Below are 17,910 nucleotides of genomic sequence, written 5' to 3'. Positions count from 1 at the left end.
TTGAAGACAATCTGCCTTTATCTCTGGTTACTTTTAAGATCTCTTTAGATTTCATGTTCTACAGAATTTCTTTTTATTTATTCTATCTAGAATTTATTGGGTTTCCTGAATCTGAGGATTTGAGTCCTTCATTGCTTCTGTAAAATTATCAGCCACATCTCTACAAACATTTTCCCCATTCTGTCTCTTCTCTTCTTTCATAGTTTTAATTAGAAATATCTCCCTTTGTTCTCCCATGGAGAGCTATTTCTAATTCAACTCTGTTTCACATTTTCTATTTCTTTGGTTCTCTGAAATGTGTTCTAAGTAATTTCCTTAGATCTGTATTCCACTTCATTAATTCATTATTCAGTTGCATCTAATCTATTTATTGCATTCCTTGTGTTTCTACTTCAAATTATTATATTTTCATAATTAGAATTTCTAGTAGGGTTCTTTTTCAAATCTGCCTGGTTATATTTAATAATCTTGTTTCTATTTTTTTTTTTTTAAATACTATAGAAGTGGAATCATATAGTATTGGCTTTTTTTTTTTTTTTTTTTGGCTGCGTTGGGTCTTCATTTCTGTGTGAGGGCTTTCTCTAGTTGTGGCAAGCGGGGGCCACTCTTCATCGCGGTGCGTGGGCCTCTCACTATCGTGGCCTCTCTTGTTGTGGAGCACAGGCTCCAGACACGCAGGCTCAGTAGTTGTGGCTCACGGGCCTAGTTGCTCCACGGCATGTGGGATCTTCCCAGACCAGGGCTCGAACCCGTGTCCCCTGCATTAGCAGGCAGATTCTCAATCACTGCACCACCAGGGAAGCCCCAATAATCTTGTTTCTTAATCATACATTTTGATACCACTTTTAATGTATTGAAACCAATTAAATACTTATTTTATATTTTATATCTCATAATTCTGATATCTGAATTCTTTAAAGATCTGATTATATTTGTTGTTTCTGTTGACTCTTGTCAACTGGAGTCTTAATATGTTTTATGATTTTTGATAGTAGCTCATGTTCCTTAGAATTTTATTCAGGAATATCTGAGATCTGGTTTGAAGGTATTTTCCTCCAGAGAGGATTGTGTTTGCCTCTACTTGATGTCTAATGGCACCATTAATCCAAAATCAGTTTAAATTAAATTTTTGGATTGGGCTTTTCACACTTCATAGACAATGACCCTCAGTATACAAATTATGACCATCTTGTGTTCACAGACTCTCAAAGGAATTTTTTCCTTACAAAATTTACTTACAAACCAACAGGTTATTTTCCTTGATTACTCTTTCATGGAGCATATCATCTTTTGGGTCCCAGACTTACATGTCCTGCCCATGTATGGCCCAATGAAACTGAGACTCTAGTCACCAGGAATTGGTAGATACTCCTGAGGTGACCAATTTCTTCACTCTTGCTTTTCCACCTAGATTTGTAATTTCTAGTCATTTTCCATCATTAAGGAGTTTTTAAATTTTCTGATCGGTTCAACTATGTATTTTTAATGTTTTTAATATGTTTTATCTTGTATTTTTAGATATTTTGTGCCAGAAGTGTTTTTCAAAGTATGACTGCAAGAACAGAAGTCTCATCTATCTGTTGACCTTCAAAAGTAAGTGAGAATTTATAATAAAATCTTCATTGTTTGGCCCACAATAGGAGCTCCAGAAACTACTTTATGTCATATTTTCCCAATACCTAGGTTATTCCTCTGTTAATCAGTTGTCAGGGAACTCTAAGGAAGCATGGATTATTTTAGACAATGTATATATTCTAAGTGTTATTGCTCCAATATATTAGATATAAACCAGAGAAGATAAATCTTACCATGAGATATAGTGAGTACAACTCCTTTGGAGAAGCATTTGGTGATTTCTTATAAAATTAAATATACTCAGCTATTTCACTACTAGATGGTTATCCAGTGAAATGAAGACATATATTTATACAAAGATTTGTAGAAGAATGTTCATAACCGCATTTTTATAATAGCCAAAAACTGGAAACAACCCAGTGGTTGAAAGGACAATTGTAGTGTATTTGGACAATGGGCTACTTGACAATAAACAGAAGGGAACTACTGATACACTCAATAACATGGATGAATCTCAGAAACATTATACTAAGCTAAAGAAGCCAGACCAAAAGTAGATACTTTGTGATTATTCCATTTATACAAAGTATAAGGGACTTCGCTGGTGATCCAGTGGTTAAGACTCCACGCTCCCAGTGCAGGGGGCCTGGGTTCAATCCTCTGGTCAGGGCACTAGATCCCGCATGCTGCAATTAAGACCTGGTGCAACCAAATAAATAAATAAATAAATATATTTTTTTAAAAAAACCAAGTATAAGAAGGGACAAAACTAAACTATGGTGAGCTAGGCCAGAAAGTTGCCTTGGGGTTGGAAGGAGATTTGATCAGAAAGAGCAGAAGGAATCTTCCTGAGAGTGATGACAATCTGTACCTTGTATGGGGTGATAGATAGGTGCATACAACTGTGAAAATTCATGAAACTGAACACTTAAGACCTTTCCATTTTATTGTATGTAAATTATGTCTTTAAAAACATAGTCAAACTGAACAAAACGTAGCCAATTGTTTCTAAAGATCTTTCATCATTACTGGATATTCTGTAGCTAAATTCAGCAATTTAAAAATATTAGCTGCCAGAGGTGTAGACAAGATGGCAGAGTAGGAAGATCTTGAGCTCACATCCTCCCATGAGCACACGAAAATTACAAATATTTATAGGTCAACTATCAATGAGAACAACCTGAAGACTAACAGAAAAGATTTTTCACAACTAAAGATATAGAGAAGAAAGCACAATTAGATGGGAAGGAGGAGCAGAGACGTGGTACAGTCAAGACCATGCCTCCAGGTAGGTGGCCCACAAATGGGAGCATAATCACAACTGCAAAGGTTCTCGCCAAGGAGCAAGGGGTTTGAGACCCACTTTGGGCTCCTTAGCCCAGGGGTTCTGCACCAAAAACATGAGCCCCCCAGAACACTTGGTTTTGAAGGCCAGAGGGGTTTACATATGGGAGAGTCAGAGGGCTGTAGGAAACAGAGACACCACTGAAAATCTCACACCCCCCAAGCCTCAGCACAGAAGTAGTAATTTGAAAGAAGCCTGGGTCAGGCTGATCCTGGAGAGCCTCCCAGCGACGTGGGAAGCACCTGGGATTCTTGCTTGTGGACATAGATGCTGGTGGCAGCCATTCTTGGGAGCTCATTCTACCACAAGAACACAGGTGCTGGAAAATGCCATTTTGGAGTCCTCCCTCCAGCCTATTAGCATCAGGGGCTTACCCACCCACTAGCAGGCCAGCCACTAGCACCAGGCCCCCGCAGGCCCCACAGCCAGCTACACCAGGACCTGGCTCCACCAGCTGGCCAGCAGCCACCACACAAGCAGAGTCTAGCAGCCAACCAGCCAGGGGCCAGCCCCGCCTACCAGAGTGCAAACAGTAGTTGGCCCCAAAACAACAGAAGGGCCCACACAGCCAAGTAGGAAGTACCCCTAGAGCATATAGCTCCAGTGACTATGAAGGAGTGTTCTGTTGGGCCCCATGAGACTTCTCCTACATAAGGCCACTTCTCCAAGGTTGGGAAATGTAAATGGCCTAACAAATACATATAAATAAACACAGAGAACTGGGTAAAATCCGGAGACAGAGGAGTATGTTCCAAACAAAGGAAAAAGACAAAATCCCAAAAGAACTAAGTGAAGTTGAGATAAGCAATCTACCCAATAAAGAATTCAGGGCAATGATCATAAAGATGCTCAGTGGGGCTTCCCTGGTGGCGCAGTGGTTGAGAATCTGCCTGCCAATTCAGGGGACACGGGTTCGAGCTCTGGTCTGGGAAGATCCCACATGCCGCGGAGCAACTAGGCCCGTGAGCCACAATTACTGAGCCTGTGCGTCTGGAGCCTGTGCTCTGCAACAAGAGAGGCCGCGACAGTGAGAGGCCCGCGCACCGCGATGAAGAGTGGCCCCCGCTTGCCACAACTAGAGAAAGCCCTCGCACAGAAACGAAGACCCAACACAGCCAAAAAAATAAATTAAAAAAAAAAAAAAGATGCTCAATGAACTCAGAAGAATAAATGAACACAGTGAGAGGTTTAACAAAGAGAAAATATAAAGAAGAATCCAAAAGCTAAAGAATACAATAACTGAAATAAAAAACACACTAGAAGGAATCAACAATAGATTAGATGATACGGAGAAACAGATTAGCAAACTAGGAGACAAAGTAGTGGAAATCATCCAAGTTGAACAGAAAAAGGAATTTTTTTCAACTTCAAACATACTAATATTTGCATTATAGGGATCCCAGGAGAAGAGAAAGAGAGAAATGTGCAGATAATTTATTTGAAGACATAATAGTTAAAAAATTTCCTAACCTGGGAAAGGAAATAGACATCCAGGTTCAAGAAGTACAGAAAATCCCAAATAAGATGAACCCAAAGTGGTCCACACCAAGACACATTATAATTAAAATGGCAAAAATTAAAGATAAAGAGAATCTTAAAATCAGCAAGGGAAAAGCAACTAGTTACGTATAAGGAAACACCCATAAAACTCTCAGCTGACTTCAGCAGAAACTTTGCAGGCCAGAAGGGATATATACAAAATGATGAAAGGAAAAAAACCTACAACCAAGAACACTCTATCCTGCAAGGCTATCATTCAGATTTGTAGGAAAGATAAAGAGTTTTACAGATAAGCAGAAGCTAAGAGTTCAGAACCACTAAACTGGCTTTACAAGAAATATTAAAGGGACTTCTCTAAGTGGAAAAGAAAGACCACAACTAGAAATATGAAGTTACAAAAGGAAAAATCTCATTGGTGAAAGCAAACAGTAGATCAACCACTTATATTATGATGGTTAAAAAACAAAAGTAGTAATCATCTATATCTACAGTAAGTAGTTAAGGGATACACAAAACAAAAAAATGTAAAATATGATGTCAAAGGCATTAAACATTTGGGGGATAGTAAAAATGCAGGGTTATTATAATACATGCAAACATAACAGATCATCAACTTAAAACAATTACATGTATTATAGGTTGTCATATATACCTCTTGGTAACTACAAACCAAAAATCTATAATAGATACTCACACAAAAAACGAAAAAGGAACTCAAACATAACACTAAAGATAATCATCAAATCACAGGAGAAGAGAACAAAAGAAGAGGAAAGGAACAAAAAAGGACTCTAAAACAACCCCAAAACAATTAACAAAATGTCAGTAAGTACATACCTATCAATAATTACTTTAAATTTAAGTGGACTAAATACGCCAATCAAAAGATATTACATGGCTGAATGCATACAAAAACAAAACTCATATACATGCTGCCTACAAGAAACTCACTTCAGATCTACAGACACACGCAGACTGAAAGTGAGGGGATGGAAAAGAATGCTCCACGCAAATGAAAAAAAAAACTGAGGTAGCAATAATTATATAAGACAAAATAGACTTCAAAACAGACTATAACAAGAGCCAGAGAAGAACATTATGTAATGATAATGGGATCAATCCAAGAAGGTAAAACAACTCTAAGCATATATGCACCCAACATAAGAGCACCTAAGTACATAAAGCACATATTAACAAATGTAAAGAGAGAAATTGACAGTAACACAACAACAGTGAGGGACTTTTTTTTTTTTTCACACACACACACTGTATTTTATTTTTACAAGAGATAAATAGACTGACACCAAGCATTGTACATGGATGACCACAACAAAAGCAACAATGATTGCAATTACCAAACATGAAACACACTCATACTATGTCATAATATAACAGTGAGGGACTTTTAACGCTGCACTTACATCAATGGACAGATCATCCAGGCATAATATCAATAAGGAAACACTGGCCAACAGATTAGAGCAGATAGACTTAATAGATATACATAAAACATTCCATAGAAAAGCAGCAGAATACACATTCTCTTCAAGTGAACATAAAATGTTCTCTAAGATAGAACTCTTGCTAGGCCACAACACAAGTCTCAGTAAATTTAAGAAGATTGAAATCTTATCAAGCATCTTTTCTGACTACAACAGTATGAGACTAGAAATCAACTACAAGAAAAAAACTGCAAAAAACACAAACACATGGAGGCCAAACAATATGCCACTAAGTGCCCAATGGGTCACTGAAGAAATTAAAGAGGAAATCAAAAAATACCTGGACAAATGAAAATGGAAACACAACAATCCAAAATCTATGGGGTGCAGCAAAAGCAGTTCTAAAAGGAAAGTTTATAGCGATATAAGCTTACCTCAGGAAACAAGAAAAATAAGTAAACAATCTAACCTTACACCTAAAGGAACCAGAAAAGGAAGACAAAGTTAGCAGAAGGAAAAAATCATAAAGATCAGAGCAGAAATAAATGAAATTGAGACTGGAAAAAGAAAAAACAGAAAAGATCAATGAAACTAAGAGCTGGTTCTTGGAAAAGATAAACAAAATTGATGACCCTTTCACCAGACTATCAAGAGAAAAGGAGAGCTTCCCTGGTGACGCAGTGGTTAAGAATCCATCTGCCAATGCAGGAGACATGGGTTCAAGCCCTGGTCCGGGAAGATCCCACATGCCGCGGAGCAGCTAAGCCCGTGCACCACAACTACTGAGACTGCGTGCCTAGAGCCCATGCTCTGTGACAAGAGAAGCCACCTCAATAAGAAGCCCTCACATCGCAACGAAAAGCAGCCCCTGCTCGCCGCAACTAGAGAAAGCCTGCACACAGTAACGAAGACCCAACGCAGCCAAAAATAAATAAATAAATAAATAAAATTTTAAAAAGAGAGAGAGAGAAAAGGAGAGAGAGCCCAAATAAATAAAATCAGAAATGAAATAGAAGTTACAACCAACATCACAGTAATACAGAGGGATCATAAGAGATTAGTACAAACAATTATATACCAATAAAAAGGACAACCTAGAGAAATGGATAAATTCCTAGAAACGTTTAATCTCCCAGGACCAAATCAGGAAGAAATAGAAAGTATGAACAGACTGATTAGCAATAATGAAATTGAATCAGTAATTTTAAAACTCCCAAGAAACGATAGTCCAGGACCAGAGAGCTTTGCAGGTAAAGTCCACCCAACATTTAAAAAGAGTTAATACCTATCCAACTTAAAGAATTTCAAAAAATTTAAAGGGAAGGAGTGCTTCCAAACTCATTCTACAAGGATGGCATCACTCTGATACCAAAACCAGATAAAGACACCACCAAACACAAAAAGAAAATTATAGGCCAATATCACTGAAAATATTAGCAAACCAAATTCAACAATACATTAAAAGGATCATACACCATGATCAAGTGGGATTTATCCCAGAGATGCAAGGATGGCATTTTTCACAGAGCTAGAACAAATAATTCTAAAATTTGTATGGCACCACAAAGACCCCGGATAGTTTAAAAAAAAAAAAAAATCTTAAACAAGAAAAGCTTGAGGTATCACACTCCCTGATTTCAGATTATACTATAAAGCTACAGTAACCAAAGAGTATTACTGGCACAAAAACAGATACATAGATCAATGGAACAGAATAGAGAGCCCAGAAATAAACCCACACTTAAATGGTCAATTAATCTATGACAAAGGAGGCAAGAATACGCAATGAGGAAAAGACAGCCTCTTCAATAAATAGTGTTGGAAAAACTGGACCGATACATGCAAAACAATCGAACTGGAGTACTTTCTCACACCATATACAAAAATGAACTGAAAATGGATTAAAGACAAATGTAAGACCTAAAACCATAAATCTTCCAGAAGAAAACATAGGCAGTAAGTTCTTTGATATTGGTCTTATTAATATTTTTGGATCTGTCTCCTCAGGCAAGGGAAGCCAAAGCAAAAATAAACAAACAGGACTATGTCAAACTAAAAAGCTTTTGCACAGTGAAGGAAAATATCAGCAAAATGAAAAGGCTGCCTACTGAATGAGAGAAGATACTTGCAAACAGTGTATCTGATAAGGGGTTAATATCACAAAGAGCTCATACAATTCAACATCAAAAAATCCAACAACTAAATTAAAAATGGGCCAAGGACCCAAATAACATTTTCCAAAGAAGACATACAGATGGCCAACATACACATGAAAAGATGCTCAACATGACTAATCATCAGGTAAATGCAAATCAAAATCACAATAAGATACCACCACACACCTGTCAGAATGGCTGTTATAAAAATACAACAAATAAGTGTTGGCAAGAATGTGAAGAAAAGGATAGCCTTGTGCACTACTGGTGGGAATGTAAACTGGTGCAGCTGCTATGGAAAATAGTATGGAGGTTACTCAAAAAGTAAAAATAGAACTATCATATGATCCAGCAATTCCATTTCTGGGTATTTTTCCAAAGAAAACAAAAACACTAATTTGAAAAGATATATGCATCCCTATATTCATTGCAGCATTATTTACAATAGCCAACATATGGAAGCAACCTAAGTATCCATTGACAGATGAATAGATGAACAATATGTGGTATACACAGTTGACCCTTGAACAACACAGGTTTGGAACTGCATGGGTCCAAACTTCTACATGGATTTTTTTCAATAGTAAATACTACAGTACTACAAGATCCACAGTTGGCTGAATCTGTAGATGCAGAACGGTGGGTGTGGAGGAACTACGTGTTTGGAGGGCCAATTATAAGTTACGCATGGATTTTTTACTTTAAGGAGGGTCAGCACCCCTAACAACTGTGTTGTTTAAGGGTCAATTGTATATACAATGGAATATTGCTCAGCCATAGAAAATAACGAAATCTTGACAGTTGTGACAACATGGATGGACCTAGAGGGTATTATATAAGTAAAATCAGTCAGACAGAGAAAGACAAATACTGTATTATTTCACTTATATGTGGAATCTAAAAACAAAACAAACATATCAAAACAGAAACAGACTCATACAGAACAAACTGGTAGTTGTTAGAGGGGAGAGGGGTGAGGGGAAGAGTGAAATAGATGAGGGAGATTAAGAGGTACAAACTTCCAGTTATAAAATAAATAACTCTCAGGGATGTAATGTCCAGCATAGGGAATATAATCAATAATATGTAAAAACTTTGTATGGTGACAGATGGTAACTAGACTTATTGTGGCAATCATTTTGTAATATATAAAGATATCAAATCACTATGTTGTACACCTGAAACTAATATAATATGGTAACTCAATTATACTTAAATTTAAAATTTTTAATTAAAAAATTCTTGCCTCTAACCACATAAGCTGCATAAAAGATATGCCATGATAAATTTCTATTCCACAACAATTAAAATATGCATATTGGTTGCGAGGATAGAAGTTCATGGCTTAGCTGCCTAATTTACAAAGACGTTAGTTAATATATATTGCTTTCCTTTGGTCACAGGTCTGTTTCTTTAACAACTGGCATAGACTCAAAAGAGTATCAATTTCAATAGCAAAAACTCAATTATATTTCCATTTGAGTACAATAGTTGAAGCTTCTCTAGTAATATTGAGCGGGAAAGGGTGAAAAAATATCATGTTGTGTATGGATGATACATCCATGGTGTTAAGCAGATTAGGAACAGGGCAGTCTAGAGAGAGTATGGATTTATTCAGAGATCATTTGGGAAAGACAATATAAAATATTTCCTAGGAGGAAGGGGCAAGGTTTGGGATCACTTTTAACCTATGGTCGCAGTATATGAATGGCAGGTTTGGGACATAAGAAAGAGACTGCTGGTTTTATTTGTCAAAACAAGGAAAGTAAATGCACACTGTGAAATTCTCCATTGGGGAAAAAAATGGTAGGTAAATGATTCAGGGTAAAGTGATGCATATCTTTTAAGTAAAAGATTCTGTGAAATAAATTTCAGAGGCTGCACAACCTAAAAGTTCTAGGTTTGTGGTGAAATTTTATGTTTCAAAAATGTAAGATGAGGATAATAACGCCTGGCCTACCTAAATTAAAAGATGGTTGTGAGGGTCTGATGGGAAATGCTTCCTTCCAGAAAGCATTTTCTTTTTTATTTCCTTTATAATATTTTTTATTTCCTTTACAATATGACTCAGAAATTTCACTTAAGCACAAATTGAGTGCCTTCTAATGTGGCGGGTACGTCCTAAGTGCTTGAAATATGAACAAAACAGACAAAAAAACCTCATTTTCATTGAGCTCACGTTCTATTTGGAGAAATCAGGCAACAAAAAATATAAACAATAAATAAGTCAATAATATAGGTGGTAAGTGCTATGGAGGAAAGAAACAGAGCGGTATAAGGGGAATATACATTACCATATTAATGTTTTAGAGAAAGCCATTTTTTCTATAAAAACAAAAAAGATATTCCGAGAGAACATTTATCTACCAATGCAAATGAATGAGACATGTAGTGAGAAAGCTTCCCAAGCAAGGGTTATTGGTATTGTAACCTCGCCTATGAGAGAATAAGGCCAATTCTGCCAAAGCAGTGAAAAGCATTATTTCCAGCAGTATTTTTTTTGCCAGTACGTATGTCTAAGATATATATGTAAAAATACCATGTCCATTAGTAGCCATTTTAAAACTATAATGATTCAGAAAATTCAGTAAGAAATAAAATCTTAAAAAAAAGCAAATTTATCCATCTAGGCTTATTCCTTCTTCCTGTAGATTTTCAGAATAGTCTCCCTTGAGACTGATGCTTCACCATTAATGAGTTGAAATATTTAATGAGTTAAAATGAGTTATTATATGTAAAAGTACTTGGTATATAGTACCTGCATATGTATTATAAATATTTGTTAAATTTAAAAAAAATTTTTTTAATAGTCATGACTATATCCCAAACCTGATTGGGGATTACTGATTAAATTATTAATGCATCAGCCAATAAGAAAATAAAGTGCCCATTTTTTGAGAACTAAGATAAGAATTTCTCAAATTGATTGCAGTTACCCTGATTACACTGGTCTTTATAATACAGATATAAGTAATATGTACATACGCTCATATACTTCAGGGTTTATCCTATAGTTTGTAAGTATTTGAGGTTCCTTTATCCTTTGTTTTCTTCCACTTCACTGCTCACTATACAGCCATTTCCATCAGAAAGTGTGAAGTGGAAGGGAAATGAAAGCTGGTAAACATAGTGTATGTCAGTTTGGCTCTTAAAAGTAAGACAGGAAGTCAAAACAGCTAGATGAAATTAGGTATGAGGTGTTTTCATCTGTGCTATTCCTGGTCCTCGTCACCACAGTCAGGAATATACTCACATAACTCACTAAAATTTCTGGCTTCAAGAATTTCTGAGATATAAATATGAGTATATTTTATTTGAAAATCAATAACAATTGCTTCTTTTAGAAAGTGCTCCTGCAAGTAGCTAAGGAGAAATATTAGGTGATCATTAGAACTCTGACAATTATTTCTCTTTGTGAATGAAAATGGAAGAAACATCCTCCCCCAGACAGGACTGGAAGCAACTTTTATGTTCCCATTGCATCTTTTTAATGTTGCTATTTTCATAATTACAGTATTGTATTTAATTATTTACCAGTCAGTCCTCCCCTTGACTGAAAACTTTTTGAAGGAAGAATTGCCTTCATTTTTGTAGCCTTGGGTTCCTAGTACAGTTAGACACTATTCATAAGTGAAAGAATAAATAAATAAAAGATCACTGAGATTTATATGAGTTAACCAAGTCTCTCTCTCTCTCTCTTAAACACTGTAAGTCCACCTAAACCAGGTTGGTAAAACATCTCTTATTTGGAACAACCCAGCTCCCTTAATTTCAAGAAGCTCTGAATAAAAATATATCCATACCCTTTTATATCTCTATTATCTAATACAGTATAAGAGTATGAAACCGTTATATTAACTACTGTGTCTTAGTATAAGCTGCCTTTCCAATAAACTGAAAGCTAGAATAAGCTATCTTGCCAGTGCAAACCAATGCAAAGTCATTAAAAGTCCCAAACACCATTAAAGAAGTTCCCCTTCTTTGCTAAAGTTAGACTAAATAGCTTATACTATGTAATTATAATAATTGAATATTCTGTGTAATGATTATTCAGATACATTCTTGATGAAGAATGATCAAACACAGTGCTCTATTTTTAACTTAGGCCTTCAGAGGATTTATTATTTTGAAATCAAATCTATTAAACCTGGTGAATACATTATTCCTCATTAAGATTCCTTTTGAATTCATTCGACATGTTAAAGACAGTGTATCAATAAATAATTTACAAGTAAAAATCATTTAATAATATTTATCTTAGAAATTAAAGTGAATAGAATATAAGAATGGAAAAAAGACACAACTAACTGACAGAATGGGTAAGACTATGTGGGAAACTCTCAAGGTTAATTTTAGCACTTCAGGAACTCTTTTATCTTATCATCTAAATAATCTTACTAGATATTTTATTCTATGAAATACATCAGGTAACAAGTCAACTCATTTCATAAGGCAACTCTTATTGTGATTAAAAATTATTTTTAAAAAAGACAAAACAATTATGTGCCCTTAGTTTAATCAATTTCGAACTGTATAAAATGAGGCTATATAAACTTGCTCCTGGTGACCCATAAACCATTATAAAATATAAAGCATTATTATTACACTATTGCATGTGTAAAACATTTTGCCTAAGAATCAACTTTTCATTTATGGCAGCTCTGTGCAAAATTCCTTCTACCACAAAATGATATTAGGACAAAATGGTGGTTTTCAAACAGTTTTGTTTGTTGGTTCCAAGGAGAGTTCCTTTGAAACAAAATTCTCAAATAAATCTATCACTCTAAAAAGAGTTGGAGGAAATATCTACGTTGCTCTTGGACAAAGAAAAGAGAAATGGGTATTTTAAATTTTAGGAGGCAGTAAAGGTAGTATTGGAAGCTATTGTAATCAGTTAAGAACCTAAGAGTACAAAATCATTATCAATGATGGTTGATTATTGTCGAGACATCTGCCCCAAAAAGAAAAACTTTTAACATGCTCTTGTAGTCACCAGTTCTCACAAAACACTAACCAATACTTAGCAAATAGATCATTAAATCTTTTAGACTGATTACCTGGTTTTCATTAGATCCAACCTGATTTTCTTTGGAGGTGCTAGATACATCTATCTGACCTACCTTAGACAGCTATTAAACGAGCTACCCCTCAGCCCACAATAGCTTAAAAATTGAAATAGGTTATCTCCATTCCAATTCTAACTATTCCTTTTATATTTTCACTCAGTGAAATCAAGAATTAAAATATAGACTATGATTGCTTAATCTAAGCAACATAATGCCAGAAAACCAAGAGTAATTTGAAAAATTCAATTATTCACAAAATGGACATTCATAGTATTTATTTATCAAAAAAATTTTATCTGCTACTTCACATCATGTATATGCAATATTAAATAATCATTGCAATATGTCACCAAATGTTATTAGCAAAAGTATTTTCATCTGGCCACTTAGTATTATGTATATGCAATGATAAATAATCATTGCAAAAAGTCATCAAATATAAGCTTTTCTCTGATTTTAATCAAATTCATATGATAACTTTTAAATGATAGAACACAGCATTTTCTTTTTACTTTTTCTTCTTATAAAATGCTAGGGAGCACAATTGCCATTCAAACAATCACACTAATATATTTTCAAATCTTTTACTGACACATAAACATAGTTTAAATTTACATCTGTTTATTTTCCTACCCTAGGTTTCAGCAATATCACAATTTTCTGAAATATACACAAAACTAATTTTGTTCCATTTTTCTCTAGTTGCAAATATGCACAGGCATACACCTGCTTAAATTTGCACCCATCTTATCTTAATAGTATTTTGAAAAAAATCTAAATACATTTCCATAAAGTGACAGTAAGTGATGTGCATGAAGTAGTTGTGATAGAGGGAATTCAAGCATTTTTAACATAGTAAATGTTACTTTCTTTATAAAATAATTCCAGAATGTAAAAGCATACTTAAAACTGTTTTGAAGGAAACTTTCAAAGAGCAAAATCATATGATGAGATTATTGTAAACTCAGTGTTTGAAAGCTAGAATACAGATTTCAAGTATTTCTTTTCATTTTTTCATTTCATTATTGTATGCTACAATACTTAAGTACTACCACTGTAAACTGGTAAAGACATTTTGGAAATAATAAATGGTAAGAGTATACACACGTGTGTGTGCACACACATACACATCTGTATCTATCTAATGTATCCATGTATATTCTTAGATATAGCAATCTTATTCCTGGGAATTTGTCCTCAGAAAATAGTTCAGTAGAAGGGAAAAGTATGTAGATGCTTTTGGGAGGAGCAGTTATTATCTTTTAAATTGGAGGAAATTTTTCAAATTCTAAAAATAATAAAATAGTTGAAAAAATTCTGGGGCGAAATGTTATAATAAGCTATTATGCATATATAGCAAGTAATTATTAACACTAGAAACATTGGAAAGGTTTTTTAATACCATTGTAAGTCAAAGAGCATAATGCAAATCATATGTCTTCTATTTTAAAATAAAACAAATGCATAAAAACAATACTTAAGTACTGTAAGATTACTGTACTATATAACAGTCAACTAAAATTGCAATCGCATTTTATTAGCTTTTCGGACATAGAACTTCAGCCCACACAACATGTATTCAAAAAAAAGGCCTTTCCTGTAACCATTAGCTGACATAATTTTTTAAAATTAAAAAAGAAAAAATAGATTGTAATTAAATACTCACCGTTTGGTGTCTTGAAATATTCTGGCAAAATTAAAATGAACGTGATCACTATGGCCAAAAGTAATTTAAGGACGGCTGTATTGGTCATGTCTCTTCACATGACACATGTGTTCTCATCAAGTACATTGATGGCATGTTTCTTCCTGGTTTAAGTTTCATCTCTGCGGTACTTTGTTTATACAGTTTACCTCATACTCACTTCCTTTTTTATAAAAAGGAGGCCTTGAACTGAGACTTCTTCATTTTTGAGTCACTTTCCACTAAGAAAAGTATCTTCTAAAAAGCACTTTCAAACTATCTTCTAAACAAGAAAGAATAAAGAAATGATCTCAGGAAGTAAAGAGGTCTTGTTTTCATCTAAATTTGAAGCTATTTTCCTACACTTAACCAATCTGTGTGAGTAAATATAAACCCACAATATACTCACCAAAAATGAAATGATGAATATCAGTCATGTCCAGGTTGTAAGAACATCATTCATTCATTTACTTATTAAGTGATTATTGACCCACTTTTACGTGCATTGTCCTGGATTTTGGTGTTCAGAAAACAATATGTCTAGAAGACAGTAAACAGTACAAATGTAAGGATAAATTAAAAAGACATGTAAAATTTTGGCTCTACTTTACTACACTGTATAAAAGCAATAGAATGGGACTTATTATCATTATACCTATAAATACAGGGATTATTGTTACAGAATCCACATTTTCAGTTCCCGTTTCAAAAAAAGATCCATTACAAAAATTCCAGTGAAATAAAATGCATTGTCTTAGAATATAAATGAAGGGCAGGCAAAATTCATGGTGAATATAGAATATGTGCAAACAAGTATTTTTATTCCATTGTTCTTGTTCTCTGGTTTAAAAAAAAAAATGGTATCAGATATGTCCAATCTTTTCTCCCTGCTCATTCCCTCTTGTACCCCCACCACCCATCCATTTCCATTTATCCTATTTCTTGTTCTTTACCCACTCAGCCCTGGGCTTTATGGAACCATGGGTGAGCTGGGGGTAGGAAACAGGGAACAAAGGTCATCCTGTGAATATATTGTGAATATGAATTAACTGTCTTTTCTTCTGATTGGGTGCAACAATTTGTTGGACAAATAGGAATCATGGACCTTAGGACTTGAGTCTAAGAACAGTCAAAATGGGTGTATGACTTCAAACATAGGACTTATTTTATGACCAGCATCAAGGATCATTCAAAGGAAGAGAGGAATTGATGAGAGTTATGGCCTGCACCAATTACTGGACTGAGATATATTGGATTACAGGTCAGGCAGTGTCTTCAGTAGAGATTCTGGTAAGGATGGATGGGAAACCCTGTTCCTTAATTCTTAGAGGTATCACTAAGTGGTCCGTGGACCCTCTACTCCCCATTTTGACCCTGTTTTGATTCCCTCAGACATTCTAACTCTTATTTATGAATACAAACATTCCATCCATAACTTTACCAATGGCGATAAAATTGATCAAGAAAGTATTTACTTGACATAGCACTATTAAGTCAGTTTAATTCCTGGATGAATTTTCTTATAAGAGCAGTTAAACCACTTCTATATTTTTCCCCTTTAATTTTGATTTTACTGAAACTACTTTTGTTAGTACCTGTCCTTTTCTATGAACGACAAAGCTTTGGTTCATTTATTAATTTTTTTGTCGATATTAAATTTTATGGATTTGTGAGTTTTTTTGTTTGTGTGATAGTATTTCTTATAGATCTGCTTCTTTCCTTGCTACTCCCTTCTCCCCAATATGAACTCAGGCTGCTAAACTTATTCCTGAACACCTAGAAGATAAACTCCCCTAGTGGCTCCATGGGTCCTTTGTCAATAATGGGCTGCTCCATGTTCTCAGCAGCTGGCTTCTCTGGTGCTGTACAGATGGTGGATGTCAGGAGACCAGTCCAGGGTCCCTTAGTCCCAGGCCACTGCCTGGCTGCTCTGAGGATGTAGATCAGTGTCTCATACCTGGCCTATAATCCCTTTGCCGGATACCAGTGTATCATCTCTGGTTTAGCAAATCATGAGAAAATTGTGATATTCCTTCAGATATTTCAAGAATCTTTTATTGTCCTCGATTGTTCTATTATATTTTAATTTAATTTTCATAAATACTTTTGCTCTTTCTGCTTACCGTTACTAACAGCTTAAAGTGTTAGCAGAACAATAGCCAACAAGAAGTTCCAAGTATCCCTTGGGTCAAACCCTCCAAGATTCAATAGCAAGGGTGAAAAGAGCTGAAGTATCTTGCTTTTTCTGACTGCCATAATTCATCCACTAAAATGTTTTATTACTGACATTGCCACATAAAGTATGTCATTAAATATTTGCATTTTAAACACCACCAATCACTAAAATTTAAGAATTAGGCTGCAGTTTCTTGTAGGTAATCCAACTTAAAATGATAGTGCCTTAGAAATAAATAAATATAGGTTGTGCCAACTCTCGATTTAATTTAACTTTTAATTTTAATTTGAAGGTAGAACTGAAGCAGCAGAAAAGTGAGAAACAAATAAGTAGGTAAACATCTAGTGGTGTGTAAGAAACTTTGTTTAACAATGTTATTTGTGGCTTTGAAGGCCAGAGATGTAGTAAGCTCTAAACCTTTAAGTGTGTGACTCTGAGTTACTGTTAGAATTTAATGTGAATATTTACCCTAAGGTACTGTGAGAAGTCCAGGAGACTCCCAGAGCCTGAGAAGTGCGTAAGGGTAAAGGACACTCCTCTTTAGATGTCCCCCCTTGCATCTGTGCTCTCCTTTCTTTCATATTTCTGTACCATCACCTCTCTGTCAGCCAAACATGAAAACTCTACAGAATAAGTTATTTCTAAAGGCTATTTGATGTAAAATAGATAGCTAGTGGGAAGCAGCCGCATAGCACAGGGAGATCAGCTCGGTGCTTTGTGACCACTTAGAGGGGTGGGATAGGGAGGGTGGGAGGCAGACCCAAGAGGGAGGAGATATGGGGATGTATGCATATGTATAGCTGATTCACTTTGTTATACAGCAGAAACTAACACACCATTGTAAAGCAATTATACTCCAATAAAGATGTTAAAAAAATAAAATAAATAAAATAAAGACTATTTGACTTTTAATGGTTCATAGCTAGATCAAAATTTATTTAAGCATACTCCATTTGTCATTAAAAT

At 35.0% G+C, this 17,910-nt stretch overlaps 1 protein-coding gene across 1 annotated transcript in view; it reads right to left on the bottom strand.

The window, feature by feature from the left end:
• Positions 1-17,910, bottom strand: part of TMEM156 (transmembrane protein 156) — a 55,149-nt gene extending 37,239 nt beyond the window's left edge. Inside the window, exon 1 of the mRNA XM_082464324.1 lies at positions 14,751-17,910. Coding sequence (XP_082320450.1) covers positions 14,751-14,838 — 88 coding nt within the window. The 5' untranslated portion in view covers positions 14,839-17,910. The remainder of the gene's footprint in view (positions 1-14,750) is intronic.

The sequence above is a fragment of the Balaenoptera physalus genome (assembly GCF_965194825.1).
Source record: "Balaenoptera physalus genome assembly, chromosome: 5".
Classification (NCBI taxonomy): domain Eukaryota; kingdom Metazoa; phylum Chordata; class Mammalia; order Artiodactyla; family Balaenopteridae; genus Balaenoptera; species Balaenoptera physalus.
The sequence above is the reverse complement of the archived record's forward strand: the minus strand, read 5'-3'. Positions and strand labels throughout refer to the sequence as shown.